The sequence below is a fragment of the Neomonachus schauinslandi genome, chromosome 4, assembly GCF_002201575.2.
Source record: "Neomonachus schauinslandi chromosome 4, ASM220157v2, whole genome shotgun sequence".
NCBI lineage: Eukaryota > Metazoa > Chordata > Mammalia > Carnivora > Phocidae > Neomonachus > Neomonachus schauinslandi.
This window is the reverse complement of record NC_058406.1, coordinates 166,032,114-166,049,872: the sequence shown is the minus strand read 5'-3', so window position 1 is coordinate 166,049,872 and position 17,759 is coordinate 166,032,114. Positions and strand designations below refer to the sequence as shown.

General features: G+C 39.8%; 1 protein-coding gene across 1 annotated transcript in view; it reads right to left on the bottom strand.

The window, feature by feature from the left end:
- SLC30A8 (solute carrier family 30 member 8) overlaps positions 1–17,759 on the bottom strand; it is a 33,919-nt gene that overhangs the window by 2,122 nt on the left and 14,038 nt on the right. The window contains exons 3-6 of the mRNA XM_021688627.2: positions 12,024–12,170; positions 9,345–9,498; positions 5,521–5,671; positions 3,850–3,955 (exon numbers count right to left, since the gene is read on the bottom strand). Of these exons, the coding sequence (XP_021544302.1) occupies positions 3,850–3,955; positions 5,521–5,671; positions 9,345–9,498; positions 12,024–12,170 (558 nt within the window). The remainder of the gene's footprint in view (positions 1–3,849; positions 3,956–5,520; positions 5,672–9,344; positions 9,499–12,023; positions 12,171–17,759) is intronic.

Below are 17,759 nucleotides of genomic sequence, written 5' to 3'. Positions count from 1 at the left end.
ATTCAAATTCACCTGACTCTTTCAAAGGGTTTAACATCAAAGACTGTTTGCAGATGTTATGCAATAACCAACAATAGTAATCATTCTCTGTTTTTGGTGTGTGTTATTAAACCAATTGAGCTTTTTCTAATGATCTTTGCATACACTCTAGAAAGCAAAATGAAGAAACATGGGACTTGGTATCAAGTAATTCTGGGTTAGCACTCTGACCACAACTACCATGAATTTACCCAAATCTTGGAACTTCTCTGATCCTCAGCACATCTGTGGTTAAAATAGGGACAGGAAGAGCAATAGGTATACTAAGTTCTTTGAGGAGCAAATCGGAAAATATCTGCTCTTTATACACTTGCAATGCTATGTAAACAGTAGTTATCCAACAGGTCACTTACTGAACTGTGTTAATAGTTGCTACTAACATTATAATGCCATCTTATTACTCAGTTTATAGAACTTTTATTGATTTACGTGCATTAGTCAGGGTTTATTGGTTCAGGTCATATAATGTCAGAGTTTGACATCATCCTTGCTTCTAAAGGAATGGTGTAGGGGCACAGAAGAAGGTAGGGACCCTGTCAGCCAATCAACAATTCTTTTGGGCTGAAGGAACTGGGGTTTCTCTAGCCTGAAGAAGTGAAAGCTCAGGGCAGAAGGATCACTTTTCTCAAACATTGCAAGGATTGTCATTTGGAAGATGAGAGGCTATGAAAGTGTAAGGGTCCTTGCTTTGGCTAGAGAGAAAGCAAGCCAATGGTGGGTTAGAATTGTAAAACACATCAATTTAATATCAGTTTTTTTTTTATCAACTCACCCAGCATAACACTGATAAAGCCACTTGATGCAATAAGTAAATCCCTGCCAACTAACGATGACCCAAAGAGGATGCTGTAGAAGAGATTTCTAAGGATGACCACATTTTAACTTCTACTTCAATCATATATACACAACATGAACACCTGCTGTGTTTGTTAAAAATAAATATGCCTTAGCTCCATTCCAGTCCTTCTGAAGAAAATTTCTATGGATGAGGCTCTGAAATTGACACGCTTTCGAAGTGGCTCTCCACCTTGAATGCACGTTAGTATCATCAGAGGAGATTTTAGGAATCCTGATTGCCAGGTTACATCTAAGACCAATTAAATCAGACCCTCTGGGGATAAGATGAAGCATCACTATTTTTATAGCTCATTTGGTGACTAACAGCCAAGTTTGAGAACCACTGCACTAACGTTTACAAACCACTGGGCAGCTCTAGTTCTCAAGCTTGGCTGCATGTTAAAAAAACATCAAAGCCAGCCCCCACCTGAGTCAATTAATCAGAATCTCTGAGTATGGGGCCTGGGCATAAGTATTTTAAAAAGCTTCCCAAAAGATTAGAATGAGCAGTTAGTCAAGAACAACTTAGTTAAAGGAATAGGGAATCCTTAACCCTCCTTTTCCAGGATTTAAGAACTTTGCTCATGGGGATTTCCTTCTTGGAGCTAATATTAAAATTCTCTACAGTTTTAGTTTAGTTTAATCCCACTTCATATTGTTTCATGGAGGTAACAAGGAGCTGGTTCATATTGTTTCATGGAGGTAACAAAGAGCATGTTCTTTTACTCTGTGAGCTGCACAGAGCTCAGGGCACTAGGAACAAATTAAAAGAGTTCTTAGATTAGCCATAGAATGTGTATGGAGTCATGGTCGACATTGTTATATTGTAATGATAATAACACACCTTTACTGAGAAACTACCATATGTCAAGGTTTATGCTAAGTACTGTATTCATAGTGATTAGCTTACTTAATAGAGATAAGAACTTTAAGAGCTAATTATCAATGTCACAATTCCTATTTAATTGGGAGAGAGGAAATTGGGAGTCAGAGAGGTTAAGAACCATTGCTAAGGCCAAATAGAGAAGGGGGACATCAGATTCTCAAGTCCATGCTCTGAGTGTGAAATGTTATACCAATAGAGTCTAAGTCTTGCAACCCAAAATTGATTATTATGCCTAATGTGTCATCTCTGAGGAGTTTCATGTGACCCTCTGAAGACCTATTGTCCTCATCTAGGACCCTTGAGATGAAATCACAAGCCCACTACCCCCTTCCCTCTTGCCTCACTTATCTCTTTACTTTTATGGAGAACACAAATCCACTGTTACTTATTTTACTCTCTAGAATAATGTTGACAAGCAAGAGGAAATGTTCCCAGTGGCCTTCAGTGCTCCATCATATACTAGAAATTTTTTTCCTGAGAGAGAGCCTGCAGACATATCAATGCATCCAGGAAAATTCCCAAATTAGTGTTTAAAAAATACTCAGGTTAATAAATATATGAAAAATCACTCAATATCTCTCATAATGAAGGAATTGCATATGGAATCAAAAACCTATAATATTTCACCTATCAGATTAGAAAAGAATCAACATCTTGATAATACTCAACGATGGCGAGGATGTGAGGAAATGGGCATTCTCGCATGCTGTTTGTGGGAAAGAAATTGATATGGTATCTTTGGTAGAAATGGCAGTATCTACCAAATTTTAAAATGCATATAACTTTTGAAACAGCAATACCACTTCTAGGAGTTACGCTACAGATATACAAGCATTAAAAATATATATGTGCAGAATGGTAATTACACTGTTATTTCTAATATCCATCAATAAGCAAGTACATGCATGCAGTGGAATACTTTGTACCATGGAAAGGAATAGGGTGTATCTCTGTATGTGCTAATATGGACAGACCTCCAAGTGAAGAAAATAAAGTGCAGAACAAAATATGTATCAATGCATAATTCTGTTTGTGTAAAAAAAAGATATATATACTCTATAGATACATATATATTTCAGGTACATATATATGTAAATGCATAAATATTTTTGGACAGATACATTTCAACTTATTAGTAGGTGTTACCCTTGAAGAATGGGATTGAGATTTCAAAGGTGGAAAAGTGGGGAGACTTTTTATAATTTTATACCTTTCCATATTTTTAGAAAACTTCATTAAGTACAAGTACTCTAACAGTTATAGTGCCCAACGGGACAAAACCCTTAAACGTGTACTCAGCAGTGAATCCTAAGGAAGTGTGGGCTTTTGTCAAAGCACCTGCACTCTGAGACTGTGTTGGCCTTATGTCAAAATGTGCTGGACAAAAAAGAAAAGGTCAAGCCAAGGTCTGGATAGTTTTGATCATCTGAATGCTTGATGTGATGCAACCCTCTAATTCTGATTGAATTTTCTAGGTGCCACTCTCAGTGCCCTCATGTAGTAACCCTTTAAGTGCTATGAAAAGACTATTCCAGTTGTTCTCAAAGTGTGGTCCCTGAACCAGCAGCATCAGCATCTTGTTAGAAATTCAAATTCTTGGGCCTCACTCCAGACTGGTTCAGGAATATGGGGGTGGACCCAGCAGATCCCAAGTGATTCTGATGCACTGAAGTTGGAGGACTGCTGGCCTGGTCTAACAAGGGTTTTAGGCAAGCCCTTCATAGGAGTTATAATGCTGCCTGAGAGAGAGATCATTCAATTTTTCTTAGGTATTTTCCATATATTTAGGGAGGAATTTATGTTTTTGCAATATCTCCCTCAATATCTATCCTTAGTATTTGTACATATTGTTTTTATTCTGTGCCATATTATTATTTAATGGTTGCTGGAGGAAAAGAGAAGCCAGTTTTTTTTTTATTTGTTCCCATACGAATAAAAATCATATTTGTTTTCACAAAAATTCCTTACAAATTTATATTTTCCTTAGAATGCAAATTAATGGTGAACATGCCTTGATGCCATTCCCTTCTGTGATTATAGGGAAGAGAAAACATTGATCCTGGAAATAATAATAAAGTCACTCCTACCTTCCATGAGTAAGATGGAAAAGTCCTTTAAGACAGTGATGGTGCTGGCCAGAACCAAGATGGAAAAGACAAATGTGCAGATTGGGTCAGCCATTTTATAGTCTGGCTAGAAAATAAAGGGACTTCAGTTAACTGAATTCGGGCCCTCCATGCAAAAAGTCTGATTAATAAAATAAATAAACGTCCCTGCTTCTTTTTCACACTGTCACCCTTTCACCTCCCTGACACTTGACATCCAACTCAGAGCCAAGACTTCCTGAAGACTCAATCCTTCTTTTAAGCTTCAAACTATGTACAGGGATAAATATCCTTGAGTGTTCTCTCCAAAGGCCTGATTTGACTTTTCTCAAATTAATAGAAGCACAGAGTATGTGATGAAAATATGCACAAGTTTATACAATATTCAATGGCTTTTCAGCCTTCCTCATGATGAGAAGAAAGGGTATCACCTGCCCAGAGGTTGCATATGACCAAGGTCCAGCTGGAGCTTGGTCTTGGCAGACTGGGGTTAGTTCCTTTCTTTCCCTTTTCAGGATGACACATATTCGAGGCAGGCATCTTTGATTAAGTCCTAAGAGTATGAGCTGAGGCCTCATTCTTGCACTGTCTCACCACCGGCGCCCTTAGCCTCAGGCTGAGGTACCTGGTCTTCTGCCCTTGATGAAGTTCTGTTCCACAGAAGAGTCCATGCCTCATTACCTCTGAGAAACTCTCAAACTCCACTAACCAGTACAAGTTTGAACAATTTTGCCTTAAACTTAAAGCTTTCAATGAATACTTGTTCAATTGAATTCAGATACATCTTTGTAATTTTTATTTATGTGTTTTCATTTTTTAGTAAAAATGATAAGGAATCCCTGCTAACTGGATGATCAAGATGCAAATGAGAGAGCTAAATGCTCTTCTCCATTACCCCCCACCTATATCCCAACCCACTTCTGTTAGTTCTTGGTCTAACAGATCTGTAGTAAATGTTTGTTTAGGGTCAGAGGTTCATCTAGGATCCATCCAACTTCTTATTAATACCCTGATTTTGAGAGGAGAATTATCTTTCCCCCATTGTGGGTGCTATTGGTGGGGCAGTCAATCAGATGCTCTCCCTCCCCAGCCAAGCAGCAGGTAAAAGACCCAACCTTGGTCTGTTGGACTCTCTTTTCCAGAAATATGACTCCCCAGCAGAATGACAAGAAATGGGGAAAAAAAAAATTGTTGAATCACATTCATTTCTGCATTGGTACCTGGGACAGAATGTGGATAAGTTTCTAAAATCTAAGATACCCAATGTTGCCCTTATTTCTACCTTGATTTCTGTCCAAGAGTACATCTAGTAAATTTCAGCCAATAAATATATTTTTGCTTAAGTAAGCTAGACATCTTTTCTGTTGCATACAACCCAAGAAACCTAAGGTATCCATGGTGTTCACCTTAACTCCATGACAAAAGGAACTACTTTCTGGAAAGACTGATAGCCCTACAGTTGAAGACAGAGCACTTAGGAATTTGGAAAGTCTAAGATTTCAGGCTTTGAACATTTGTTTGCTTGTGTAAACCCTGCAAAGGTATAGACAAATAGGCTGTCCACCCTCATTTAAGTTAATATTGACAGGTCAGCTTCTGTACTACCTAATCTATAAACGTACTATGACAATGAGTAAACTCAAACATTCTCACCTTAAAGTAGATAATAAGTGCGCTGGTTAACACACTGATGCTCTGCAATAGATCTCCAAGGGCGTGCACAAAAGCCGCTCTGACACTGGCATTAGCTTGCATGTCTTTGTGATTGTGGTTGGAGTGTCTTTGGTGCAAAATCACACTTAGCCTGAAAGAGAGAAGGGTGTTCTTGGCACATGAGATTAGCCCTTGAAAACCTATGCAGCATAATGGAGAGTTGGCAAGAGCATGTATTATGCAGGGTCGCAGAGAGTTGAAATATTAAGGCTGTAAAATGTCCTATTTTGGACTAATTTTGAAAACACATGTACCATAGAATTTTAAATTTGTACACAAGGACAGACAACAAAAGTTCACCTCGGTTTTCTCTGCCATCTATCCAGTGCTACTCTGGTTCACATGAAAACTGGGCAATCATCCCTCCCTAGATGAAACAATTTGACAATGAGGAGAGGAAATACCATTTATTGAGGGTCTACTGAATGTTAGGCACTAAGCTAGGCTTAAAGCTGAGCTTTGGTGGGAGCTAAATTAAACATACTGGTTTCAAATGCAAAAAGCGGCATAAGGGGTAAAACAAAATAAGAAAATATCACCAAGGTCAGATTTTTAAAAATATTTTATTTTACTCAATTTTGTGCATTTCTGTGAGAACTTAAAAATCTGAATAATTTTTTAGTGGCCAATGATGATAGTCATGTGTTTGTATATATGTAGCTATTAACAAGAAACTAAAATATATTAATATATTTTAAATATATGTGTGTAAATATGTATGTAATTTAACATGCAAATGTATATAGAAATGTACATATATAAACATATGTATATCTTATATGGTCCTAAGAGTATGAGCTGCGGCCTCATTCTCTATATATAACATACAGCAAAATTTAACATCTCCTATCCAAGTCAAAGAGATAAGTATTAGGCACTATAAATTATGTACCTGATTTTATTTTGGAACAAAGGTTTTAAAAAAATGATTGTTTAGTACCACATATCCCAGTCTATTTGTTGGTAAAGTATCTGTTAAATCTAAGGTCATCACCACAAAGTGGAATGACTGCCATCCAGCAAGATTTGATCATTACATAATGTACAGCTTTTAGATGGTTGCTGCTTGGGCAGAAATTCACCCCTAATTGATAGTTACCACTTAAGAATCTTCAGACAGCCTGATATAGCTCACAGTTAAACATACTCTCTTTCTAGGTCTATTCATGTGTGCTTATCATATTGTCATTCATTCGTTTACTCATTTTATTAAAAAAAAAAAAACTTACATAGGGGCTCTTGTGTGCCAGGCACTGTTAAATGCTTGGGGTATTAAAGGTGAGTGAAAGAGACACGGTCCCTCCCCCAAGTAGCTTTAAGTATGATGGAGATGGCAGAGATTTTAAAAAGACCCAGATAAATAAAAATTCTAATTTTAGTAAGTCTACTAAGAACTGGGTACTCTGGGTAACACAACAGGGAAGTCTGATTTCGTTAGACAAAGAAATTGAGTTGGATTCAAAAGGTTATGGTAGAGTTAAATTACAGGCTGGAGGGGAGAGAATGTTTCAGGCAGAGAAAACAGCATGCGACAGCCTTAAGGCTCTATTAGTAATCTTTGTCCTAGGATCCCTTTGCAACTTCTATTAGAACCTTCTGTCCTGATTTTGGGTCTCCAAGGAATAGATTTATTCCCAAACTATAGTTCTGATATTTCTGTATTCAGACAACACAGCATCTACCAACACTTGAAACCTATAATCCTGGTTCTGGGAGAAAACATTATAGTCACTCAGTATCTTTATCCATAAATGACTACCTATTTGCACAGGGAAGTCGCCGCTTTTCAATTCCCTTGTCTTTGTAAGTATGAGAAACACCTGCAGCGTTAAGGTCAAAGTTCAAAAGCAGTTGCAGTAAAAAGAAAATTTGGATGGTATCTATTTAGAAAGTCAAACTTGATCATCAAGTTTCTAGATGTATGGGGTAGTTAGCTAGGTGTATCCTTCATACTCATGTAGCATCGACAAAACCTATGTGACATATGACTCTCATGAAATTATTAATATTTTCATTTTCCCTGCTGGACATATTGTTCTCCTTATGCAAAGACAATGTTATTGACCCCCCAGTCAGCAGCACATGTGCTCTGCCTTATTTGTCTCCTTGTGGTGATAGATTTGCATTGATCTCCACACACTTTTTCCCCTGGTTCCAATATGAAACACATTTTCAAGTTAGCTGGATGGAAATAGGAATCTACTCAGTAATAGCAGTCAAAATACCACTCTTCTAACTGTTTAGCTCAGAGATTTCAAGCAATGATTTGCACACTAAGAGGTAAGGAACTGAGGCAGGCATAAGGTAAGGAGATTAGAGTGACCTGAGGAGCTTTTTCAAAATATACACATTCAGAATTTCCTCTAATACCAGGGATTCCACTGTGCCCTCTCTTAAAAGACACTCTTTAAAATTCGATTCTTCTATCACTGTCTTCTTCACTTTCATGTATAAGCTCACCTCATAGCATGTGTCATGTTGCATTGCAAGATAGACAATACATAGTATGTATGAGTCTTTTTTTTTCCTGCTATAACAAGTTACCACAAAGCTTTTGTGGTTAGAACAACATAAATTTATTATCTTATAGTTCTGGAGGTCAGAAGTCTAAAATGGGTGTGCAGGACTGCATTTCTTATGGAGACTCTAGGAGAGAATTCATTGTCTTACCTTTTCCAGCTTCGGGAGGTCACATACATTCCTTGGCTCCAGGATCCTTTCTCTATCTTCAAAGCCAGCAATACAACATCTTCCCTTCACTCTGACCTCAAGTGTCCCTCTTACTTACAAGAACCTTTCTGGTCACATTGGGCCTGTCTGGATAACCCAGGATAATCTCCCCATCTCAAAATCCCATCCTTAACTTAATCACATTTGCAAAGTTCCTTTTGCTATGTAAGTTAACATACTTAGAAGTTCCAAGGATTAGAATGTGGAAATCTTTGAGGGACCATTATTCTGTCTACCATAGATGATTAATAGGTAGGTAGGTAGGTAGGTAGATAGATAATACAGTTTTAAGTAGGGTTGCCCAGAATCAAGCTATCAAATGGGAAGGAGCCAAACAACCAAAAAAGATCAAAGGCCTGGTCTCAGAACCCCCTGTCATAAACAATCAGCTCATTTGGGTAAGAGAAGAGCAATGTGGCAATGATCACGTGTTCAGCAAGACATCACATGTCTCATAAGAATGAATTAAGACTGCCTGGATAAGAGAATGGACCAACAGGTGGAAACTAAAGAGAGAGTTTAGGAGAGAGTTTAGCTAATGCAGCTTAAGAAGGACTTTTCATGCAGTCACAATGATGCAAAGATAAAATAGGCTGCTTTGGAGAGAAATAAATTCCCTGTTATTAGTTCTGTTAAAATATATGACACTAATGACTATTTTATAGGGATGTTGCAAAAGAGAATTCAAAAGTAGGAAGGGAACTGAAGTAAATAAAATTTAAGATCCTTTCCAGCCCAGCCCTCTGGGAACCCATAATGTGTTCATGTAACAAAAACTAAGTAGGAATAAGTCATATCCCATATGGAACCATCAATATGCATGAGAGAGCAGACTGGCTAGGAGCTCGATTCTGGGCCTAGTGGATCTAGATTCGGATCCTGGCTCTTCACTACCTCATTGGCAATTTATTCACTTTACCATCTTCACTAGTAGAGAAATTAAACAAAAAAAAACAGCATCAACAGAAACCCCACCACCTGCATCCACACAGGGTTCAAGACAAGCTTTATGGGCAGTGTGTGGGGTGACTTACATAATGTTAGCTGCCACAGCACAGCCTGAAACAATGATCATCACAGTCGCCTGGATCTGGTAATCAGGGTAGAGCAGGCGTTCACATGCCAGGTACACCAACACCCCAGTCAGCACCCAGACGCACAAGGTGGACAGCAGGGCACCAAGGATCTCTAGGGATTCAAGCACACAGACACCCATACACAAAGACTTTGTCAATCGCCTTAACCTCCCAAGAGTCATAAGACATTCCTGTTCCTTGATGTACCCCCCTCCCCTCAAAGAGGCTTTAAACTAGTTCACTCAGTGATTCACAAAGCAGAAGTGTGGATGGGTTTTAGCACTAAGATGAGACACTTCAATGTTGCGTTCATAAAACACCAGCGTCTGAGTTCATTATGCTTCATATTACTAAGTAATTTCTAGCAAATTTTTAAAGCATATTAATCGCTCTCTGCCATTGCTGTTTTCCTCGGGGATTTTAATTTAAACAGGTGCTAAAATGATTGAAACTTATTAGGAGATGAAATAATGAGACACAGAGAGTAAAATGTGTTTAGAAATTCTTAATTTCGTCACAAAACATTTACAATTTGTCAGTACTGGTACCTTGTGTGGAATAAAGTAGTCACAAGGGAAGGCTTCAGAGGGTACTTGATGAAAATGAGTTTCACTTGCCAGCCCAGTGTATTATAAACACAGAGGCAAGCTCAGAGGTATATCAACACTCTGACGGCATTTTAAGAGCAACTATATGGAAAATAAGTATGAGTGGAGACATTTACATTAATATTTAAAGATAAGATAGTGTTCAGTCTGCAGGCCGAGTAAAGCACCTTTGCTCACTTAAGAGTTCCTTAACATCTCACCCTGATCTTTAACTTAACCTTGTAGGTAGGTACTAAAAGCCTAGGAGGGTCTAGAAATCTGGGACTCAGTGGCCAGGCACATTTGGTACTTTTGGCCTTCCCTCTTTTATTTTATTTTATTTATTTTATTTATTATTATTTTTTAAAGATTTTATTTATTTATTTGAGAAGGAGAGAATGAGAGACAGAGAGCACGAGAGGGAAGAGGGCAGAGGGAGAAGCAGACCCCCTGCCGAGCAGGGAGCCCGATGTGGGACTCGATCCTGGGACTCCAGGATCATGACCTGAGCCGAAGGCAGTCGCTTAACCAACTGAGCCACCCAGGCACCCTGGCCTTCCCTCTTTTAAAGCAGAACAGTGTAACATACTGTTTTCCTAGTGTGGGGCTATTGTTTCCCAGACTTTGGTCATTTACACACAGCCTTCATGATTGTAACCACATCTGCATGCCACCTTTCTCATTAGCCACTTATATTTTTTTAATAAATTTATTTTTTATAACTTAGCTTCTTCCTAAACAAAGCCATCCATGAAATTACATGTGTGACAAGCTAGTTCATTTTCACCTATATGTCTCTAACAGGGCTGCCTCATATGGTAACCATCATCACATGTGACTGTTTCCATTTAAATTAAGTAAAATTAAAAATCCGGTTCTTCAGTAGCAGTAGCCACATTTAAAGTGCTCTATTAGGGCGCCTGCATGGTTCAGTCAGTTGAGCGTCCGACTCTTAATCTCAGCTCAGGTTCTGATCTCAGGGTCGTGAGTTCAAGCCCCACGTTGGGCTCCATGCTGGGCGTGGAGCCTACTTTAAAAAATTAATAAAATTAAAAAGAAAATAAAGTGCTCTATGGCCACATTATACTCTATATTATGGAACATTTCTCTTGAAGCAGAGAGTTCTAGTGAACAGCACTGGTCTTCTAGAGCATCAGTGCTCATGGGCTTCCATCACCGGGATGAGAAAATACAAGCAGTATTCTAAGTTCTTTCTGTGTTTACAAAACAGCTTTGATATATAGTATCAGAATGGGGAAAGTACATGTAAAAATATATACAGAAAAATGACAGGTGCTCAGCCAAAGATACGTGTTTTCCAAGCATAGCACTGTTCAGGGACTGAAAAGCATCTTCAGATCACATTGTCACAAATTCTTTTTATTGATGTTTATTGCCTCATCTCTCACTCTCCCTCTCCTTCTCTCTGCATGTTAAAGGATAGGCAATTCAAAACACTTGTGATGATAAATTGTTTGGTGTGAAATTAGAACTTCCTACCAGTTAAGCTTGAAAAACCACAGCCCACATTGTCAGTGTATAAGTTGTGGTCTGTATCTAGAGGCAGCTTTCAATGAAGGCTGACCATGTCAGCGTGTTGTCCACCCTTGCTCTGCCCTAAATTCTCCTTCCCATTCCATTCTCGACTTACCTGTGAGAAGTTCTTCAATCTCTCCAGCTGTCCTGGGCTCTCTGTACCTTAGTTTGCAAAATGGTAGAAGCTTTATCCCATCCTCCCTCCCAGATGCAGAGTAGCTTAATGAATGGTCTCGTGGCTATTCCTGTACACTGAGACCCTTGGGCTGGGGCGGTTGCTAAAGCGATACAGGTGTTCTTGTTTTCCTATTGCAGTAGAGGTAGCGCAATTAATCTGGCTTTTTGCCAAATCAACATTGAGAGCACGTGTTCCCATGCACACATCCTTTATATTCTGTGCACTGATGTGCCTCTAAGGGATTTTCGAACAAGGCTTTGCTTTGTTTCTTCTGTTTTTATCCTTGGTCTGACTGCACAGCTATTTTGCCATTAATGCTCAGTGGGTGAACTGTACCTGCCCGGTGCCATCCAAATGTCAGCTGCTTTGAAGGGGGCTTCGATGACAACCACAAGGAGAAGAGACTGAGCAGGAAACTGGTCAGGTCAATTAAGAGATGGGCAGCGTCTGTGATGACAGCAAGACTCCCAGCAACGTGCCCACCTAGGGGATGCAGAACATTACGTGGGATTAGGGCCCCAGAATGCAACTAGTTTCACACGTGTACTAACCACAGTTGGTGAAAGATGCCACAGACTCATAAAACTTTATGATAAAAGGTCTTAACATGGATTCAGTCTACCTCTTCTTCCCAATTTGACAAGAAACTGACACCCAGAGAGTGTGTAGGATGTGAGCACATAGAAATGGATTTCAGGGGAGCGGCCATTCCTCAAAGAGCAAAGGGGCAGAGACTGGAAAGTGTGGGACACATCTAGAGAACATCCCAGTTAGATGGGGACATAAGAGTTCAAAAAGAATATGAAAAGATGAGGCTGGAGAGGTGTGGACTGGATTTGAAGAATCTTGCTCTTAAGGCTGAGGACCTGGGCTTCTGTCTGTAACCCAGGGGTTGCAGTCTGGCACACAGCTGTGTCTGCATTTGACTTGTGATTTTACTATCATCTTCACCACTTCCTTCTGCTCTACTAATTTGTATTATCCACCTGAGTTCAAGACCCCTATTATGAATAGTGGGGAGCAGTAAAGGAAAGGGCTGGGGTCCTTGACTGTAATTACAACCCAATAAAGCATAGGAAGACAACGAATCATAGAACACTACATCAAAAACCAATGAAGTACTGTATGGTGACTAACAACATAATAAAAAAATTAAAAATTTAAAAATTAAAAAAAAAAAGCATAGGAAGAGAACCCAAACCATGGCAGTCCTGCCTTGCCTTTCTTTCTATTTGGTTTGCCTTCTCTACCTCCTTCTAGTTCCCCTTCGAGAAAAGACCTCCAGCCTCCAAAATAGAAGTTAGAAGAAACTTCTGTCTCTTCCTTCCCAAACAGGGCTCCTTGTTGGAGATCAATCTGGATTGCTCTTACTACTTCTTCCCCCCCAAAAAGAGGTATTGCTGACCCATTGTCCTCCCGGCAGCTGTTTATTGCCTGTGTACGATGAGGCAACAGGGACTATCAGTCACCAGCCCCTCCATCATCAGACTCACCTTGTCTCAACTAATGATTTTTAAAAATTACATATATGGCTCATAATTGCAATAATCCCCACAGACCACTGGCTCTAGCTGTAGTTAATATCTGGTTTGTCAAAGTTTAATGGTCTGAAACAAAGTAGTCTCAAGCTTGTTACTGAGCTGTCAGTGCAAAAAATCAGAATGATTCATTAGCCAAAAAGCAACATTTTGCTAACAAATCAGCTTTTCTTCCAGTTATCCTCTAATGTTGCTCTATCTGCCAAACTCGGGTCTGATAATAAAGCTGTGTTAATAATGCATTATTTCTTACATGAAGAATGGCTACATGCAGATTAGCAGCCGTCCACCATCTCAGCAAAGAACGATGGTGACAATTCCATGTGCTGGGCTCAAATTGTAGCCTAAGTCAAGGAAATGGAGTCCTATAGGGGTTCTTCAACAGGCTCAGCTGAATCAGGAGGCAACTGAGTGAGAAAAAGAACTTGCTTTGGAAGAAGCATATTTATATGGAGGCCCGGGAAGTGAGAACCAGTTTGCAACCATCATTGCTACTTATAAGAATAGCCCAGAAAACTGTGAGCAATCATGCTGAATCCTATGGAGAAAACTGTGTGCAAGAGGTAGTTTCTGACTGAACTTGCATTTGCTTCTGAAAGCATGGGGTATTATTGACAATGAACGCAGCCATCCAGCCCGTATTTATTGAGCCCTTGCTGTGTGCGGTACAGGGTTGGGGTATACAAAGATAAACAGAGTTAAACACATCACAGTCTCTGTCTTCAGTGATCTCATTGTCCAACATGCACTGTACTGAAGACATGTGCGGTGGGCTAGAGGATCAGACAACCACTCTCCTTGGGAGCATTGAGGAAGTTTTCACAGAGGGAGGGGTAAGACTGAGCTAGAGGGGAAGGGTTTTTCAGGAAGAGGCAACACCAGGAACAAAAACAGAAATGAAAGAAGATGGTGCCATTGTGGAAAAGTGAGAGGAGTGGAGTGTTGGAGGAATAACCAGAAATAAGAGTGGAGACATGGGTTGGGGACCCACTTGTGGGAAACTATGTCAGGCTAAAGAATTTGAATGTTATCCTATGGGATAGGGGAATCTACTATGATTTTGAGGTGAGGTTGTGACATACTCAAATCTGTACTGAAGAGAGAGATCCTTGCTGGCAATGTGGAGGCTGACCTGGAGCGAGGAGAAGCTGGAGGTTAAGGCACAACAGTAAGAGCCAAGGAAATATGAGGAAGGCATGAAGGAAGGCAGGAGCACTCATTTATGGATTACTGACAAGATAGAGAAAGCAGTGTACTGATAACAAGATAGGAGAGGCACTAAGGACTAAATTCTGGAAATGCACTCTTCTGAGGGCTTGTGGGGTAAGAGGACATCGGCGGAGCCATTGGGCCTGTATGTCATACTCACCTCAGGTTCAGAGAGTGGATGTTAAGTACACATGGGACATGCTCTGTGGAGAACAGACACATACCGACTGGAATGAAAAAAGCAAATATCTCTCTGACAACATTGGCCTGTGTCCCATTACTGGATGACACCACTCTCTGCTATTAATTCATATTTTTTAAAATCCTTTATCTTATGAATAGCATTATTATGCTATATAATCCTATATAATAATATATTAATAATAACAATGTATCATAATAGCATACTATAAAAACAAACTTATACTATCAAAAACTCAATGCATGGAGTTATTACTTAACAAGTATTTAAAACACACCAGTTTGCATAGGTGTGTTTGGACACTTCTCTAGGAGAAGTTCTGTACTCTGAGGTACTTACTATCTTCCCCAGCTCGCTCCCAGCCCTGTTTTCCTGTCTAGCAACCTCCTGCGTCCTCCATCTGTGCTTCACATTCTAAATAGTCCTCCTTTAGGATGTCTCTCTCTGACCATTCTCAGTTGCTTCCAGCAGTGGCCATCCTTGAGCTGATTTTTGTGAGCTCTCAGTATCTATATGTCTGTCTTTTTAAATAGGGATACACGCTTACATATGCATGATAAGGCCTTTCCATAATTAGGAATTTTCACAAGCCATCAGAAAGACTCCCAATTCAACAGTTTCAAAGGCCCCTTGACAGTAGACACACTAATGCTCATAGCCTTCTTTAATTCCTTCCACCAATCTGCTCTGTGGCCAATTCTCTTTCAAAACACAGCCCTTTGACCTGGTTCGCCCCTGTTCTAAATGTCAGTTATTCTGCAAGGCCTCCAGATTTAATCCAGATTCTCCAGTCAAGCCTCATGGTCTTTCTTGAACCCCAGCTACCATTCTAGTTCTATTCTGCACTTGTTCTGTTTTATCTTACATCACTGACTTTGGTAGATCTTTCAGAGGTCCAGTTGTAAGTCATAAATGCCTAACTCAAACTGGCTTCAACAACAACAACAAAATGATAATTTATTGGCCCAAACAACTGAGAACAAACCAGGGTGGGATTGGATCAAGTGCAGCCTAATCCTAAGGTTCAAAAAACGTTTGGGGGGCTCTGCTCTGTCTCTAACTATTGCTATTTATTGTCTTACTGAAGACAGACTACCTCACCCTTAGCAAGAAGGGTTGGACTTGGGAAGCTCCAGGTTTATATCATTTCAGCAGAGTATTTGTGGAGGATAGCAAGCTTCCCCCCTCCCCACCCTGCCCAGCCTCTCTGTGAAAAAGACCCAGAAACTGAATAATCTTGCTTGGCGTCTCATGCCCAGCCTTGCCTCTGAGCATGAGTTTCTTGGTCCAGGAGGACCAGAACTGCAGCCAGCACAGAGTAGGAGGAAGCTTCTGGAACAGGCAATCCTTGACCACTACAAACAGTGGCCCCCAAATGTAGCTACACATCAAGAATCACTTGAATTTCTTTCTAAGAATACAGATTTCCTGTCCTATTGCCGACCCACCCACTTAAAATCTTTCCAAGCAAGGCTGATATTTGGTACCTCCTGGACCACAGTAGTTATCAGGTGCTGCTCATCAGGGCCCTCCCTCTGGAAGGCCTTTTTCATCTCCCTCTTAGCCATCTTTCGATTTCTACACAAACTTTAAGGCCTGTCTCAAATCCCATACCCTGTATGAGGACCTCCCGGATTCCCAAAAGTGACCTGAGAATAAGAATCGCTTTCTCTGACCTGGTCAAGAATGGCTTTAGGTGAGGTCTGGTTGGGGTCTTGAATGATGATCAGGGTTTTGATGAGTGCAGGGAATGAGGAGAGGCATTTTCCATTCAAATAAAAAGACATAAGCAAAGCTACAGAGACTTTAAGATACAATGTTATTTTGCATAGGATGGATTAACAGCTGAAACAGAAGAGTCATGTTGTGACATAGTAAAAGAAAGAGATTGATACTCGGTTTGGCAGCCAGATGATGGAATGACTTGAAAGTCAAATTTTCCAGAATGCCAGAAAATTCAAATACATTGATCTCTTTTCACTTGGGGTAGCCCAGTGAGCCCAAGCACAGAGGGAGCCCCTGAACCACCCTCTCCCTGCTACAGCACGCTCGTGGGTCTACCCCAGTACTCAGTAAAGTGTCCTATGCTTGCCGTGATGGGGGAAATGTTGTGAAGCACTGAACTAGGCAAAGAGGAACCATTGAAGAATTCTGAAGACAGATTTAACATGATGAGAGCAATGTTTTAGGGAAATCAGTTCAAAATCAATGCAGCTCAACTTCCAAATGAGTCTGTCAGTATCCATTTAATTCCTGTACTGACAACATCACTTTCTTCTGGCTCTAAACTGAAGCCAGATTAGAACTTATAGACTAATTAATTATTAAGAATGAGAGGGAAGAGGGAGATTGATTGGCTCGCTCCAAGTGAATAGTTTTTCATCCCCCCTCCCCTAAAAATATAAGTTATCTTGAAGCAACATGACAGGGCATAGGAAAGGTACAAGGAGAAAAGTGAGTTTTATGAATGGGAGACCATCTCATGATTAGACATCAGCTGGGGAGAAGATGCCCTCTGTTCTCAGCATCTACATGGATTCTGGGGAAAGCAGAGGAAGAAAGTAGTAGAGAAAACAAGCCAGTTTATACATCTTGCTGAGCTGTGTTTGCATGCAGTGGTGCCAATGCTTTATCTGGAGAGCTATGAATTTCTAGAACATCACCTTTTTACGCCACATTTTGAATAGGTTCTGTTTTTTAAATTTTCCATTTTATCCATCTCTTACATAAGCAATAGAATACTGTCCATGATCTTATGAATTTAACTAATAAAAAGACATATACATCTGGCATAAATGTCAGTGGATTTTCCAAGTGAATTTTCAAATTGGAACTACTCAAAGTAAATTCCTTGCAACTTCATCACGCTATTAATTCAGTTCCTTCGAAAGACTTACCCTGGTATGGTATCAGTTATTTTTATAATCTTTGACTGGAAAATTATTTGTCAACCCTGGATTTTTCTTGGACTGGATGAGTCTAAGTTCTTTTCCAGTTTTCAAAAGGTATAAAAGTCTGAGTGGATAAATAGGCTACAAGACTCCAGAGGTTTAAGAAACCAATTAATTCCGATTGTTAGCTTTGATAGTGCAAAACCAAACCAAGCCAAAACAAAACAAAACA